Source organism: Scyliorhinus canicula, chromosome 5, assembly GCF_902713615.1.
Source record: "Scyliorhinus canicula chromosome 5, sScyCan1.1, whole genome shotgun sequence".
Lineage (NCBI taxonomy): Eukaryota > Metazoa > Chordata > Chondrichthyes > Carcharhiniformes > Scyliorhinidae > Scyliorhinus > Scyliorhinus canicula.
The window spans coordinates 212,865,425-212,880,876 of NC_052150.1; the positions used below are offsets into that span (position 1 = coordinate 212,865,425).

The window sequence follows — 15,452 nt, forward strand, 5'->3', positions numbered from 1 at the left end:
CGCAGCTTGTGATATGGATCCAGACCAGAATCCCCATTTTGGTTAAGATCCTGAATTAGAACCAAATATTTGCGTTTGGTAAAACTGTGAGGAAATATTACAGTGCCACAGGAGTGATAACACTGACCAGTAGACAGCTTTTATATTAAAACAAATTTTAATTTGAACACAGAATTAAGCACATTAGCAGCAAAGAGATAGCTTTACAGCTAATAGTTGAAACATCTTATCTTGTTTCCTGAAACTTGCCTCCACATTCCAATTAAGCAAACCCATATATTTAAAATATCACTTGTGTATAAAGTTAACAATTGGGTTTTACTTATCTTGGTGCAGATAAGGTGGCAGGCCTGGTCCCTCCCATTAGCTACACCAGCTGAGCTCCAAGCACACAGCATTCTTTTGTCTCTTGTTACAAGATGAGCCTTGACATGTTTAGCCAGACTCATGTTACAGAATTACATTAGCTATCTAACTGCAAACAGGTAAAATGGCTTTTAATATCTATTAGCAAAACACTTCCCCTGAAAAATCACTGATTACCTCACTTTTAATCACAGCTCTAGCAGCCAAAATGTATGTAAACATTTTAAACTAGGTTTTAAACATACAAACTGTAAAGTATGACCATTTCTTACATTCTTCACACTTGGAAGGGAACTTGTAGATGATGTTCCATATGTCTGCTGCCCTTGTTCTGGATAATACAGATCACAGGTTTGGAAAATGCTGTTGAAGATGCCTTGGCAAGTTGCTCAGTCCAGAACTAAATGGTGAAATTACTTGCTGAACTGTTGAGGTCAAATTGAGCTCTCGTTTCACAACATCACCTTCATCAAGAAGCAGGCGGAACAGTACGTTATGTTTGAATCTGGCATAATGGTGGGCTTTGGCCTGTAACATTTGGATTGAACATCAGCTGTTGTTGTTCCACTCTTGCGCCACTTCAAATATATCCTCGCTTTAAAGAAGGGAAACTATCTGTGTCACTGATACCACTGACGTTCTTCATAAACTTGCTAGGGTAAATATTCAAGAAGAAATCATCAGGCTCTAGTCGAAGGAAGTTTTGAAGAAAAGAATTCCATGAAGGTATATCAGGGAAAAACTTGCCTTTCTCCAGAAAGATAATGTAACCTTGTGGTGTGCTAAATTTCAATAATTACTGGTACTCATTCCAACATTTAAAAACAATTGATCATCAGATTAACATAGAAAAGTGCTTTGAATCTTGTAAATCTTAAGATGTAAGTTGTTTTTATGCTATAACATTATTTGTGACATTTGCTCTTTAATGTTTTATATATATATATATTATTTATATATATATGTATATCTCATTTACCTGACATCAGCTTTGTTTTATATATCATATTACATCCTTTTAAAAATAGATCAATAATTCTTTCTCCTCTGTCCATCTGTCTCAGCACCAAAGATAATATCGCCAAATAAGATGTTTAGGTTGTTTACTCAGTTAAATAAACTAGTGAGAGTTGTGAAGGCTGCATGATAAACTGCAAGGGGCTGGTTTAGCACACTGGGCTAAATCACTGGCTTTTAAAGCACACCAAGGCAGGCCAGCAGCACGGTTCAATTCCCGTACCAGCCTCCCCGAACAGGTGCTGGAATGTTGCGACTAGGGGCTTTTCACAGTAACTTCATTGAAGCCTATTTGTGACAATAAGCGATTTTCATTTCATTTCATTTCATGATCCCTTACACAGAGGAAATCGCTAAAGCTGACTCAGCACTTTTTAACAAAAAAGGTTTGTAACCACCCACATAAATCTTAAAAAGAAAATTGAGACATTTAACCCTTGCATTCTATTGCCCTTCCAAGCTAGCTAAATATTTGTGAACTGGCATTTGCTAATAATTCAATAATCCATTATTTAAGATGATCATTGGCTTCTGATATATAATGATGATAATTTGAGTAACAGAAACATCTTTAAAATTGATCCATTCAGGGGAGAGTGGGACTGAGTTGGTGACTTTGGGCTTTACAGAAAAAAATGTCCCCTTCAGGTCAATCATCTTGATTAATTTATTTTTCTTTTACAGGGAAGGTTGTAGATATTTATTCCAAGTTTGATGTTATAGTAAGTACAACTCTTTTCAATTATGCATGACACATTAAATGCCTTAATGCGTACATTCTACAACAGCTATAAGCTGTAATTCAGAATTTAATTAGTGTTTCCCATGTTCCTTTGACCACATATTTTGTGGATCACAACTTGAGATGTTTTAAAAGATGTCTCAACGGTATTTTGTTTTTGCAAAACGGTTTTGACCAAAACCTAGTTTGTTGATGATGAGCATTTCACATTAAATCCCGTTTCTTTTCTCCTGCTCAGAATCTTGCTGCTGAGAAGACGTACAATAATCTGGATATCACTGTAACCCAGGCGCTGCAACACCGCTCACAGTATTTTGAAGGGGTTGTGAAGTGTCACAAGCTGGAAGCACTGGAGACAACAGTGGACAGAATAGTCAAAGCCGAGGTAGGGTCAAGTTTTATACTTGTTATTCGGTCCAACAGGTCCATGCTAATGTTTATTCTCCACAGGAGCCATCTCCTACTCCATTAACATACCCTTCTATTCCTTTCTCCCTCGTGTATATCTAGCTTCTTCTTAAGTCAGTGCTAGTCGCCTCTACTCGTCCTCTCTCCATCTCTCTAATTTCATCCAGCTCTGAGATATGTGCATGCCTTTACTTCAGATCTCTTGATCATCAATGATTTTAATTGTTTCACCATTAGTGGTCCTTCGTCTCTCAAACCTCTCTGCATCTCTATCCCTCTTTCCTTCCTTAAGTCAATCCTTAAAATCTATCTCCTTGACCAACCTTTGGTCACCTAACCTAATCTTTCCTCGTGGCTCAGTATCATAGTGTTCTTGTGAAATGCTTTGGGATTTTTTATTATGTTAAAGGTGCAGTAGAAATTTGTTTTTGTGGTAGCAAGCTCCACATTCTCACCATTCTGGATGAATAGATGAAGGGGATCAGGGAATCACAGCTCCCATATGGTACAATGCATCAAAAATGAATACCCAGGGATGTACTTCTGAGGCTATATAAGGCTCTGGTCAGATCCCATTTGGAGTATTGTGAGCAGTTGTGGGCCCCGTATCCAAGGAAGGATGTGCTGGCCTTGGAAAGGGTCCAGAGGAGGTTCACAAGAATGATCCCTGGAATGAAGAGCTTGTCGTAAGAGGAACGGTTGAGGACTCTGGGTCTGTACTCGTTGGAGTTTAGAAGATATGGGAGGATCTTATTGAAACTTACAGAATACTGCGAGGCCTGAATAGAGTGGATGTGGAGAGGATGTTTCCACTTGTAGGAAAAACAAGAACCAGATGACACAATCCCAGACTAAAGGGACGATCCTTTAAAACAGAGACGAGGAGGAATTTGTTCAGCCAGAGGGTGGTGAATCTGTGGAACTCTTTGCCGCAGAAGGCTGTGGAGGCCAGATCACTGAGTGTCTTTAAGACAGAGATAGATAGGTTCTTGATTGATAAGGGGATCAGGGTTTATGGGGATGATGAAAATATCAGCCATGATTTAATGGCGGAGCAGACTCGATGGGCCGAGTGGCCTAATTCTGCTCCTATGTCTTATGGTGTGGATTTCATCTTATCTTTTTTTTTAAATAATTTTTATTGGAATTTTTGAAAAATATATATCAACAGAACAATAATAATAATAAACACCCCCCGGCACCCGTAACAACGCATATAACAAACCCCCCCACCCCCCCCAAACCCAATAAACAACAAAATAAATTAACAATAAGCAAATTAACTTAAACACTATCCCCCTAACCCCCCCCCCCCCCCCCCCCGGTTGCTGCTTTTGCTGACCTAGTACCTTATCGTTGAGCCAGAAAGTCGAGGAAAGGCTGCCACCTCCTAAAGAACCCTTGTACCGACCCCCTCAGGGCGAATTTGACCCTCTCCAGCTGAATGAATCCCGCCATGTCATTAATCCAGGTCTCCACGCTCGGAGGTCTCGCATCTTTCCACTGCAGCAAGATCCTCCGTCGGGCTACTAGGGACGCAAAGGCCAAAACATCGGCCCCTTTCGCCTCCTGCACTCCCGGCTCCATCCCAACCCCAAATATCGCGAGTCCCCAGCCTGGCTTGACCCTGGATCCCACCACCCTCGACACCGTCCTCGCCACCCCCTTCCAGAACTCCTGCAGTGCCGGGCATGCCCAGAACATATGGGCATGGTTCGCTGGACTCACCGAACACCTGACGCACCTGTCTTCGCCCCCAAAGAACCTACTCATCCTAGATCCAGACATGTGGGCCCGGTGCAGCACCTTAAACTGGATGAGACTAAGCCTCGCACATGTAGAGGAGGAGTTCACCCTCTCAAGGGCGTCCGCCCATGTCCCCTCCTCAATCTGCTCCCCCAGCTCCACCTCCCACTTAGCCTTCAGCTCCTCTACCGATGCCTCCCCCACCTCCTGCATTACTTGGTAGATGTCAGACACCTTCCCATCCCTGACCCACACCCCCGAAAGCACCCTATCCCTTACCCCCCGCGGGGGCAGCAAAGGGAACCCCTCCACCTGTCGCCTAGCAAACGCCTTGACCTGAAGGTACCTGAACATATTCCCCGGGGGGAGCTCAAACTTCTCCAGTTCACCAAGGCTCGCGAACCTCCCGTTAATAAACAGGTCTCCCAACTTCCTAATGCCCGCCCTGTGCCACCCCAGGAACCCGCCATCCATGTTCCCTGGGGCAAACCGGTGGTTCCCCCGCAGCGGGGCCTCCACCGAGCCCCCCACTTCCCCCCTGTGTCGCCTCCACTGCCCCCAAATTTTGAGGGTAGCCGCCACCACCGGGCTCGTAGTGTACCTCGTTGGAGGGAGCGGCAGCGGCGCCGTTACCAGTGCCTTCACCAGTGCCTTCAGGCTCGTGCCTCCACAGGACGCCATCTCCATCCGTTTCCATGCTGCCCCCTCCCCATCCATTACCCACTTACGTACCATCGAGACGTTAGCCGCCCAATAGTACCCAGAGAGGTTGGGCAGCGCCAGCCCTCCTCTATCCCTGCCCCGCTCCAAAAAGACCCTCCTTACCCTCGGAGTCCCGTGCGCCCAAACAAATCCCAGAATGTTGCTGTTCACCCTCCTAAAAAAGGCCCTCGGAACGAAAATGGGGAGGCACTGAAACAAAAACAAAAACCTCGGGCGCACCGTCATTTTAACGGACTGTACTCTACCCGCCAACGACAACGGCAGCATGTCCCACCTTTTAAATTCCTCCTCCATCTGCTCCACCAACCTAGTAAAATTGAGCTTGTGCAGAGTCCCCCAGCTCCTAGCCACCTGAACCCCCAGGTACCTAAAACTCCTCACTGCCCTCTTTAGCAGGAGCCTACCAATCCCCTCCTCCTGATCTCCCGGGTGTACAACAAACAGCTCACTCTTGCCCAGGTTCAATTTATATCCCGAGAAACTCCCGAACTCAGCAAGAATCTCCATCACCTCCGGCATTCCCCCCACCGGGTCTGCTACATAAAACAGCAAGTCGTCCGCATACAGCGACACTTGGTGCTCCTCCCCACCTCACACCAAACCCCTCCACCTCCTCGACTTCCTGAGAGCCATGGCAAGAGGCTCAATTGCCAACGCAAAAAGCAAGGGGGACAGGGGGCACCCCTGCCTCGTCCCACGGTGGAGCCTAAAGTACTCGGACCTCCTCCTATTTGTCGCTACACTCGCCATCGGGGCCTCATACAGCAACCTCATCCATTTAATAAACCCCACCCCAAACCCGAACCTCTCCAACACCTCCCACAAGTACCCCCACTCAACCCTGTCAAAGGCCTTCTCCGCATCCAATGCCACCACAATCTCCGCCTCTCCTTCTGCTGCCGGCATCGTTATCACATTTAGCAGCCTTCGCACGTTAGTGTTCAGATGCCTCCCGTTCACAAAACCCGTCTGATCTTCAATACCACCCCCGGCACCCAGTCCTCTATTCTAGTGGCCAAGATTTTCGCCAACAACTTGGCGTCTACATTCAGCAGTGAAATCGGCCTGTATGATCCGCACTGCAAGGGGTCCTTATCACGCTTCAGGATCAGGGAGATTAGCGCCCGAGACATCGTCGGGGGCAGAGCACCCCCTTCCCATGCCTCATTGAAGGTCCTAACCAACAGGGGGCCCAGCAGGTCCGCGTATTTCTTATAAAATTCAACCGGGAACCCATCCGGTCCCGGCGCCTTCCCTGACTGCATGTGGCCAATCCCACTGACCAGCTCCTCCAACTTGATCGGCGCCCCCAGTCCCTCCACCTGCTCCTCCTGCACCCTTGGAAATCGGAGCCTGTCCAAAAAACTCTCCATTCCCCCTCCTGCCGCCGGCGGCTCCGTCCGGTACAGTTCCCTATAAAAGTCCCTAAAGACCTCATTGACCTCTGCCCCCTGCCGAACCATATTCCCATCTCTATCCTTCACTCCACCAATCTCTCTAGCCGCGTCCTGCTTACGAAGCTGATGCGCCAGCATCCTGCTCGCCTTCTCTCCATACTCATAGACCACTCCCTGCGCCTTCCTCCACTGTGTCTCCGCCTTTCTGGTGGTCAATAAATCAAACTTGGCCTGCAGGCTACGCCGCTCCCCCAGCAATCCCTCCTCCGGGGCCTCCGCATACTTCCTATCCACACTCAACAGCTCCTCCACCAGTCTCTCCCTCTCCCCCCTCTCCCTATGGGCTCGGATGGAGATCAGCTCCCCCCTAATCACTGCCTTCAGAGCCTCCCACACCATCCCCACCTGGACCTCCCCAGTATCATTGACCTCGAGGTACCTCTCGATACATCCCCGAACCCTCCTACACACCTCCTCATCAGCCAACAACCCCACGTCCAGACGCCAAAGCGGGCGCTGGTCCCGCACCTCCCCCATCTCCAGATCCACCCAATGCAGAGCATGGTCCGAAATCACAATAGCCGAATACTCGGCCTCCTCCACCCTCGGGACCAGTCCCCTACTCAAAACAAAGAAATCAATGCGGGAATAAACCCTGTTCTCATGGGAGAAAAAAGAGTACTTCCGAGCCCTCGGCCTCCCGAACCTCCAGGGATCCACTCCTCCCATCTGGTCCATAAACCCCCTCAACACATTGGCCGCCGCCGGCCTCCTGCCTGTCCTTGAACTAGAACGATCCAGTAGGGGATCCAGCACCGTATTGAAGTCGTCCGTCCCCCCCCTGTCCGTCCCCCCCGCCGCCATGAAATGAAAATGAAAATCGCTTATTGTCACGAGTAGGCTTCAAATGAAGTTACTGTGAAAAGCCCCTAGTCGCCACATTCCGGCGCCTGTTCGGGGAGGCTGTTACGGGAATCGAACCGTGCTGCTGGCTTGCCTTGGTCTGCTTTCAAAGCCAGCGATTAGCCCCGTGAGCCAAACAGCCCCCCACCTCCAGGCCAGGAATGCGGCCCAACATACGCCTCATGAAACCAGCATCATCCCAATTTGGGGCGTACACATTAACCAACACCACCCGCTCCCCCTGCAGCGTACCGCTCACCATCACATATCTGCCGCCACTATCAGCCACAACCTCAGATGCCTCAAACGCCACCCTCTTCCCCACCAGGATCGCCACCCCCCGGTTCTTCGAGTCAAGCCCTGAGTGGAAAACCTGCCCCACCCACCCCTTCCTCAGATGGACCTGGTCCGCCACCTTCAGGTGGGTCTCCTGGAGCATGGCCACGTCTGCCTTCAGCCCCTTCAGATGCGAAAACACCCGGGCCCGCTTAACCGGCCCATTCAACCCCCTCACGTTTCACGTAATCAGCCGGATCAGGGGGCACCCCGCCCCCCTCCCCCTTCGACTAGCCATAGCCCATCTACTGCTCGCCCCTGGCCAGCACCCATTCGTATTTCATCTTATCAGCGCCACTTCTGTTTTTGATTTTATTTTCAGTCCATCAGACTGTGGTCAAGTTGATACAATTGCAGTTTTAATCATTGACAGGATAGCTACAAATCTTCCATTTTGCCATGCAACACTTGTTCACAGCAGCTATTTTCCACATGTGCTTTACACTTTAGTGGTAAATAAATAATCTCATTAACATAGCAATTAATACACTTTTGTTTCCTCTCTCACTGCTTCAGTCTTCAGTCCCATCGTGGGTGGCATTTAACTGAGACAAGCATATGTGTGTGTGACTTTTATGTATAATTCTTGAGGATGCGTTGAATTATCTGCATTTTAATTCATAACCAAATGAGGAATACATGCATGAAAAAAAATTAATTGTAGACTGCTAGCATGTGCCAGTGATAGCCCGGGTAATTGAGAGTTGCTGGGTATTGTTAAGTTTATTTTTTAAATGGTCGTCTTGCTGTAACCAGTGAGTCCATTAAATTCTCAGAGCTCTCAGTGCTTGACCTGTCGTGTCTTTAAAATAATACGAAATATAAGACCACAGGAAATAGGAACAGGAGGAGGCCATTCAGTCCTTCCAGCCTGCTCTGCCATTTAATAAGATGATGGCTGATCTAACACTCACTAAGTCCACTTTCCTATTCCCCTACTGATTAAAAATCTATGGATCTCGGCCTCAAACTGGGCGGCATGGACAAGTTGGGCCGAAGGGCCTGTTTCCATGTTGTAAACTGCTATGACACGGCCTCCACAGCTTTCTGGGGTGAAAAATTCCAAAGGTTCACCACTCAAAAAGAAATTCTTCCTCAAATCTGTCTTAAATGAACTGGGACTATGCCCTCTGGTCCTACACTCTTCCATGAGTGGAAACATTCTCCCAACATTTACCGTTAGACCTCCCATCACCTCTTATTCTTCTGAACTCCCAAGGAAATGTTGACCATTTATTGAAAATGTGAAATATGTTGAAGACTCGAGTTGATTATTCAGTGAAACTTGAGCTTCTACTGAAGAACCATTTTAGGCTGTTGTCATGGGGACTGATGAGTTCTGCAATATCAGCGGTAGTTTTTTTGGGTCTGTATTTTACCATCTGATCTTTCTTCTCCTTTTCAGGTTCATCGGCTTGTAGTGGTAGATGAGAAAGAAAGCATTGTGGGAATCGTCTCATTATCCGACATTCTGCAGGCTCTTGTTCTCACCCCAGCAGGTATAGATGCACAATATTCCTAATCTCCCGGAGTCTGACCTCTGAACCCTTCCTCTAGGCACTCAGGTAGGGTACACCATGGCATGTTGTACCCACTCAGCTTGCTGAATCAGCACTGGCTGCTGGAATCCCCTTTGCTAGCTGCTGATTGACTGAACGGCCTTTGGCATGGTCAGTTTGGCTGAAAATGTAGCTGCTTTTGAAGCTGTAGAATTTCTTTATTTTCTTTGCCAGCCATGTAGTGAGATCATTTCAAACAGATATCCGGGGAAAGTGTATTCTGTAGTGGTGATTGGTGTACTTGGACTCAAAGTGGGTAAGACTCTCAAGTTATGACCCTCAAGTTGAAATGGGTACCATGCTCTTCTCTAGCATCATGTGTCCATCAAATTTATTATGATGATGTTGATAATTCAACAAAATATACATTTATGTAGCACTCAGTCAAATACTTTATAAGGCAAGTAGTCACAGAGTAGTTGACACTATGGGCCTGAGGTAGAGTATGAAGAAGGAGCAGAAGTATGGACAGAGGCTTTCTGATGGCAGGGAGGAGGTGATAGGACTGAGTTGTTTAAAGAGGGAACTCCAGCAGGTGGGGACATGGTAGTGAAAGAGCAGTGAATCGGCCTTTGCTGGTGGCCACAGTATGTACGAATATATGAGAAGGAGGCAAGATCAAATGACGCCATGGGGGAATTTGAAAGTTCAGACGTTCTTTTTTTAAAAGAGTGCAGGAGTTGATGACTGCTGCCATGGCTGTTACTACAAGGCCACAGGATTCTGCATAACCTGTAGTTCGTGCGCCAGGGTACCAGGTTCGATTCCCCGCTGGGTCACTGTCTGTGCGGAGTCTGCACGTTCTCCCTGTGTCTGCGTGGGTTTCCTCCCACAGTCCAAAGACGTGCAGGTTAGGTGGATTGGCCATGGTAAATTGCCCTTAGTGTCCAAAAAGGTTAGATGGGGTTATTGGGTTACAAGGATAGGGTGGAAGTGAGGGCTTAAGTGGGTCGGTGCAGACTCGATGGGCCAAATGGAACATACAGTCTGCACTGAATGTTCTATGCATGGTAGAAGTGAGAAGACAGCTGAGAACATTTAATACCCACACCCACAGGATAATAGAAGTATGAATTAGGGTTTTAATGATGGGGGTGTTGGGATAAAGTTTTTGTTTAGAAATTTAGAGTACCCAGTTCTTTTTTTCCCACTCAAGGGGTGATTTAGCGTGGCCAATCCACCTACCCTGCACATCTTTGGGTTGTGGGGATGAGACCCACGCAGACACAGGGACAATATGCAAATTCCACAGGGAGATTGATCCGGGGCCACGATCGAACCCGGGTCCTCAGCACTGTGAGTCAGAGGTGCTAACCACTGCGCCACCATGCCACCCAAGTTGAGGATAAAGTTGAGTGAAGTTGTGGCATACTTTAAAAAAATCATCTTGGTCACCACTTGGATGTTGTGAGATGAAGTAAACTCCGGGGTCCAGAAAAAGAGTTGGAATTCTGGTCAGAAGCTGCTGTTGTTCATACGCACTGCAGGGTGACCTCTCATTATTAATCTAGAGCAAATTCAGACTTTTCTAGATGCCCAGTAAAACTGAAATATAGGGAGTCACTGATTTGAGTGCACCCCTTCACATCGTACAAATATGATAAATAGATCCCTGTTGTGATCAAAAAGTTTTATAATAATTGGAAAGTACTGTCTGAGAAAATATTTCACTGGCACAAAATGTGGTGTGAGAGACTATTGCTTGCATGGACTTGATATGAAAGCACAAATAAACTGCATGCGTAGCGATTCAGACGTTATATATACAGTATGAAGCAAAGCATGACCAGTAAAAGCTGTTTGCAACTGAATGCCATTTTGTGTTTAGATTTCTGCCTTGCTTCTCTTTAGTGAATCCCTTAATGATGAAAGTCAGTGAGAGGAACTCAACAGGTTGTGAAATTTACTGTTTAGGGTTTGCCTGATAGCACTGATATAGAACTGTCCTCTGCCATTTTATCATTGCAAGAGTTTTATAATTAATCTAATCTTTATTCATCAGGGGGCGGCATGGTGGCGCAGTGGTTAGCACTGCTTCCTCACTGCTCTGAGGACCCGGGTTCGATCCCAGCCCCAGGTCACTGTCCATGAGGAGTTTGCACATTCTCCCCGTGTCTGCGTGGGTCTCACCCCACAACCCAAAGATGTGCAGGAAGGTGGATTGGCTACGCTAAATTGCCCCATAATAAAAAAATAAATAAATACATCTTTATTCATCAAGTATAACCAAGCAGCCACTTGTTATCAGTCTTGTTTTATTACAGCTGTCTGTATCGGGGTAGCATGTAAAACACAGTTTATTGTCAATTAGAGGGAATGAACACTGGAGCCTCTGACCCATATGGTTAAGAATGGTTAAGATGTTCTTATCCATATCAAAATTTGAATGGTATGCCACTTTTTAAAAGAAAAAGGTGGATTAAATATCTTTTTGGTAGAATTGATTGAGGAGCGCTTGTATAAAGAACACAAGCCCAATGTAACGTTGGGCAATAAAGCAAAACCAGTTTTGTCCCCTATACTATATTGCAACATACAATTCTCAGTAAGTTGACAAAGGTAAAAAGGGCTGGGTCACTATCATAGAGTCATCGATGTTTACAGCATGGAAACAGGCCCAGCTTGTCCATGCCGCCCAGTTTCTATCATTAAGCTAGTCCCACTTGCCCACATTTGGCCCATATCCCTCTATGCCCATCCTGCCTATGTAACTGTCTAACTGCTTTTTAAAAGTCAAAATCATACCCACCTCTACCACTGCCTCTGACAGCCCATTCCAGATGCTCACCACCCTCTGTGTGAAGAAATTTCCCCTCTGGTCTCTTTTGTATCTCTCACCTTAAACCTATGCCCTCTAGTTCTAGCCTCCTACGCTCCAGGGAAAAGGTCCCAGCCTATCCAGCATCTCCTTATAACTCACCATCAAGTTCTGGTAGCATCCTCGTAAATCTCTTCTGCACTCTTTCCAGTTTAACAATATCCTTCCTATAATAGGGTGACAAGAACTGAACACAGTATTCCATGTGTGGTCTTACCAATGTCTTGTACAACTTCAACAAGATGTCCCAACTCCTGTATTAAATATTCTGACCAATAAAACCTAGCATGCTGAATGCCTTCTTCACACCCTGCCCACCTGTGACTCCACTTTCAAGGAGCGATGAACCTGTATTCCTTGATCTCTTTGTTCTGTAACTCTCTCCAACTCCCTACCGTTAACTGAGTAGGTCCTGCCCCGATTCGATCTACGAAAATGCATCACCTCACATTTATCCAAATTAAACTCCATCTGTCATTCATCGACTCACTTGCCCAATAGGTCAAGATCCTGTTGCAATCTTAGATAACCTTCTGTTCAGAAAGGAGCTTGAAAGCTATAGAGATTTTATTTTTCAATGCAAGTAGAACTTATTTTATTTTAAAAATAGCTTGTGGTGGGAAGAATAGACGAGGCATCGACTATGGATGAAATTAACTTGTTGGGAGGAAAAATGGCCTTTCTTTGTTCCAGATTGTTTTGGAGATAACTGCATTTTATAGTTTCAGACTGTTAAATGTCTTTAAACATAACCAATGCTTTAAGATTTCAGAATAAATGTTTCAATTTCTGCAATTCTTTCTTTCTTAATGTTTATTTTCTTCCTTAAATCAAAATAGCACCCATAACCTTGTGTGCACACTGTGTTATCAATGACATGGTCTCATCCATATTATCTCTAATATTGCTTATTTTATAAAGACATCACAGACAATCTTTGACGTTCAGTAAATAGATAATTTGCAATTCGAAGCTGTCAAGAGAAGATGATTCAGAGCTGTTGGATTCATATTTGCTCTCCTTGTAACATCATAGGTATATCATTGTAGTTAGCACTTGTGGGTTACAGCAACAACTTTCATTCATATAGTGCATTGAGTGTGTAAATAAAAATGTTACAATGTGCTTGCATCACGAGAGCATAAAGCTAAAGAAAAAGATAGTGATCAGAAACTTGTTCAGAATTGGATTTTAGGGAATGTCTTAAAGGAGGAAAGAGGCGGATGTAGCTTTCAGAGTTCCTATCACTAACTGGCTCTTACTCTTTGAACGGCTCGAATGGTGTTTTAAGTAAATGTGCTTTATGTTTCAGCTCTTAGACGATGCACAGAAGAGCTACAGCCTTTTTTATTTCATATGACAACATGCATTCTATAATTTACAGGTTCTATAAGAAAGGAAAGCATTACCGAATGACTGATTACAATGGGCATTGAAAGTGCTTGATAAGAACTCTTCGAAGCTTCTTATTCTGTTCCGGACCAGATGAATGCTGGCTACGACAGAGAAGAGAAGGCACAAGATTGTGAAATCAGGAAACTGAAACAGTTTAATCAAACACTGTAGCTGGATCTGATAAGTATTAGTGACAACATCTGAAACCAAATCGGTGGTCTTGCTCACTGAATAGCTATACAGATACAGCTGTAATGTTGCAATTAAGACTTTGAAAGAATTTATTTTGCAAAAACTATTAGCAACTGTACCTAAAAGATATTTTTAAACTATGCGTTAAGCCAGAGTGATTCAAGTGGCTATTTATTTCAAACAGTTTGTTGGTAACTTTTTCATGACTTGGGGTGGAAACCAACCAACGCCACTGCGCAAAGTGTCATGAAAAATCTCAAACTTCAAGATCAGTTTGGAACTGCTACAGCAGCCATCTGCTGACATATACATCTTAATCCTCCAATTCAATAGGAGAATGCAGTGAGGAAACTGTTTACTGTACTGTACTGTAAATAGGAAGTTATTGAGGGAAAACATGCCAGAGAAAGGTATATTTTTCAGTGTAAGCAAATGTAAAATTATGTTTGTACGATTGCACATTTAATTTTTTTGTAAATTATATTGTTTTCATATGGCTGCAAGGATGGACGCGATCATTTTGTCCTTGTAAAATGCACAAAGGCATGAAAGTGACACGATGGATATATTGTGGATTCTTTTGTTGAAAGGAGGAGAGGGGAAAAGGGAAACATTGGTACTTGATTTATGAGGATTTGTTGGGGCATGAAGAGAAACACTTGGTTTTGTCGAGAAACCTTGTTAAAGTAATAATGCACTTTAAAACATGGACATTCATTAATTGTGTCGTGAATTCACACAAATATGATGCAAGTTGAAATTTGCATTGGGCCCCGCCTAGCCCTGAAGATTTTAAGTATCTCCTGTAGGTGGGTAAAATCTACTCATCACTTCAAATACTAATGCAGGTTGGTACCTTAAAATAACATTTCCAGCGCAAGGTGTCTCCTGAAAATCTGATCTTGATGATGGGAGACTGGGGCTTTAGATGGGCAGCGGCTACTGAATTGAATTACTTGGTTGACTTTGAACCTCGCGTTCTCTGTCCTCTTTCCCTCTACCCCCCCTCCAAAAAAAAGAAGAAAAAAATCATTGGTGGTGATTCAGTAATGTCGGTGAATTCTGTACTTCTGCTTTGGTAAGGATTGTGTAATAGAAAGTGAACGGGTGTATGTATGACAAGAATGTGAAGTATCTCTGAATTCTTCACCGAAACCTGGGAAGCATAGAGATGTCCTCCCGAAAGCAACTTACATCTGCAAATGCTTGAGCAGAGAGGGCTCATACCAGAGCTAGTTTGAAGTTCCCAGCCTTTTAATCTGGGTTGATGAAGTTTACATCACAATGTTGCAATTTAAGTGCCATTACAATGATTCAATCTGAAATTGATGTGAACGGAGTCTAAATGTAGCGTATTAAAACACATCTTGTATCATACTTTGAATGTTGTCCTGCATTACTTCTGTGCATTATCATACGTATACAGTATTGTACATCTTTAATGTTAAATAAACAAGGTTTATTGCCAGGTGCAACTAAATGGCATTAGCATTTTTTTTGAGGTGGCCGTGGATACTGAACTCCATATCTATCACTGGTGTCTAATTGCTGCAGTGTATAAAATGTACTGGATGCACAACAGCAACTCATGATTACTTCAGAAGCTCTTTCCACCCATGTCACCTCAACTACCAATAACCAAGTAGCCATCTCCAATGAGAGAGAATCTAACCATCTTGACATTCAATGGCATTACCATTGCTCAATCCCATCCTTTCAACATCCTGGATGTGTTGGGATTGACCACAAACTAAACTGGACCAGCCATATAAATACTGTGGCTACAAGAGAAGTTCAAGGGTTAGGAATCCTGTTGCAAGTAACTCACGATCTGATTCACCAAAAACATT

At 44.7% G+C, this 15,452-nt stretch overlaps 1 protein-coding gene across 6 annotated transcripts in view; it reads left to right on the top strand.

The window, feature by feature from the left end:
- Positions 1-15,082, top strand: part of LOC119966551 (5'-AMP-activated protein kinase subunit gamma-2) — a 577,858-nt gene extending 562,776 nt beyond the window's left edge. For 5 of the 6 annotated variants that reach the window (XM_038798441.1, XM_038798439.1, XM_038798442.1 and 2 more), the window contains 4 exons: positions 2,068-2,105; positions 2,364-2,510; positions 9,044-9,137; positions 13,400-15,082. In XM_038798441.1, the coding sequence (XP_038654369.1) occupies positions 2,068-2,105; positions 2,364-2,510; positions 9,044-9,137; positions 13,400-13,431 (311 nt within the window). In that variant the 3' untranslated portion in view covers positions 13,432-15,082. Of the gene's footprint in view, positions 1-2,067; positions 2,106-2,363; positions 2,511-9,043; positions 9,204-13,399 lie in introns of all 6 variants that reach the window. The other variant, XM_038798440.1, reaches the window with a different exon arrangement.
- Positions 15,083-15,452: the final 370 nt, after the last annotated feature.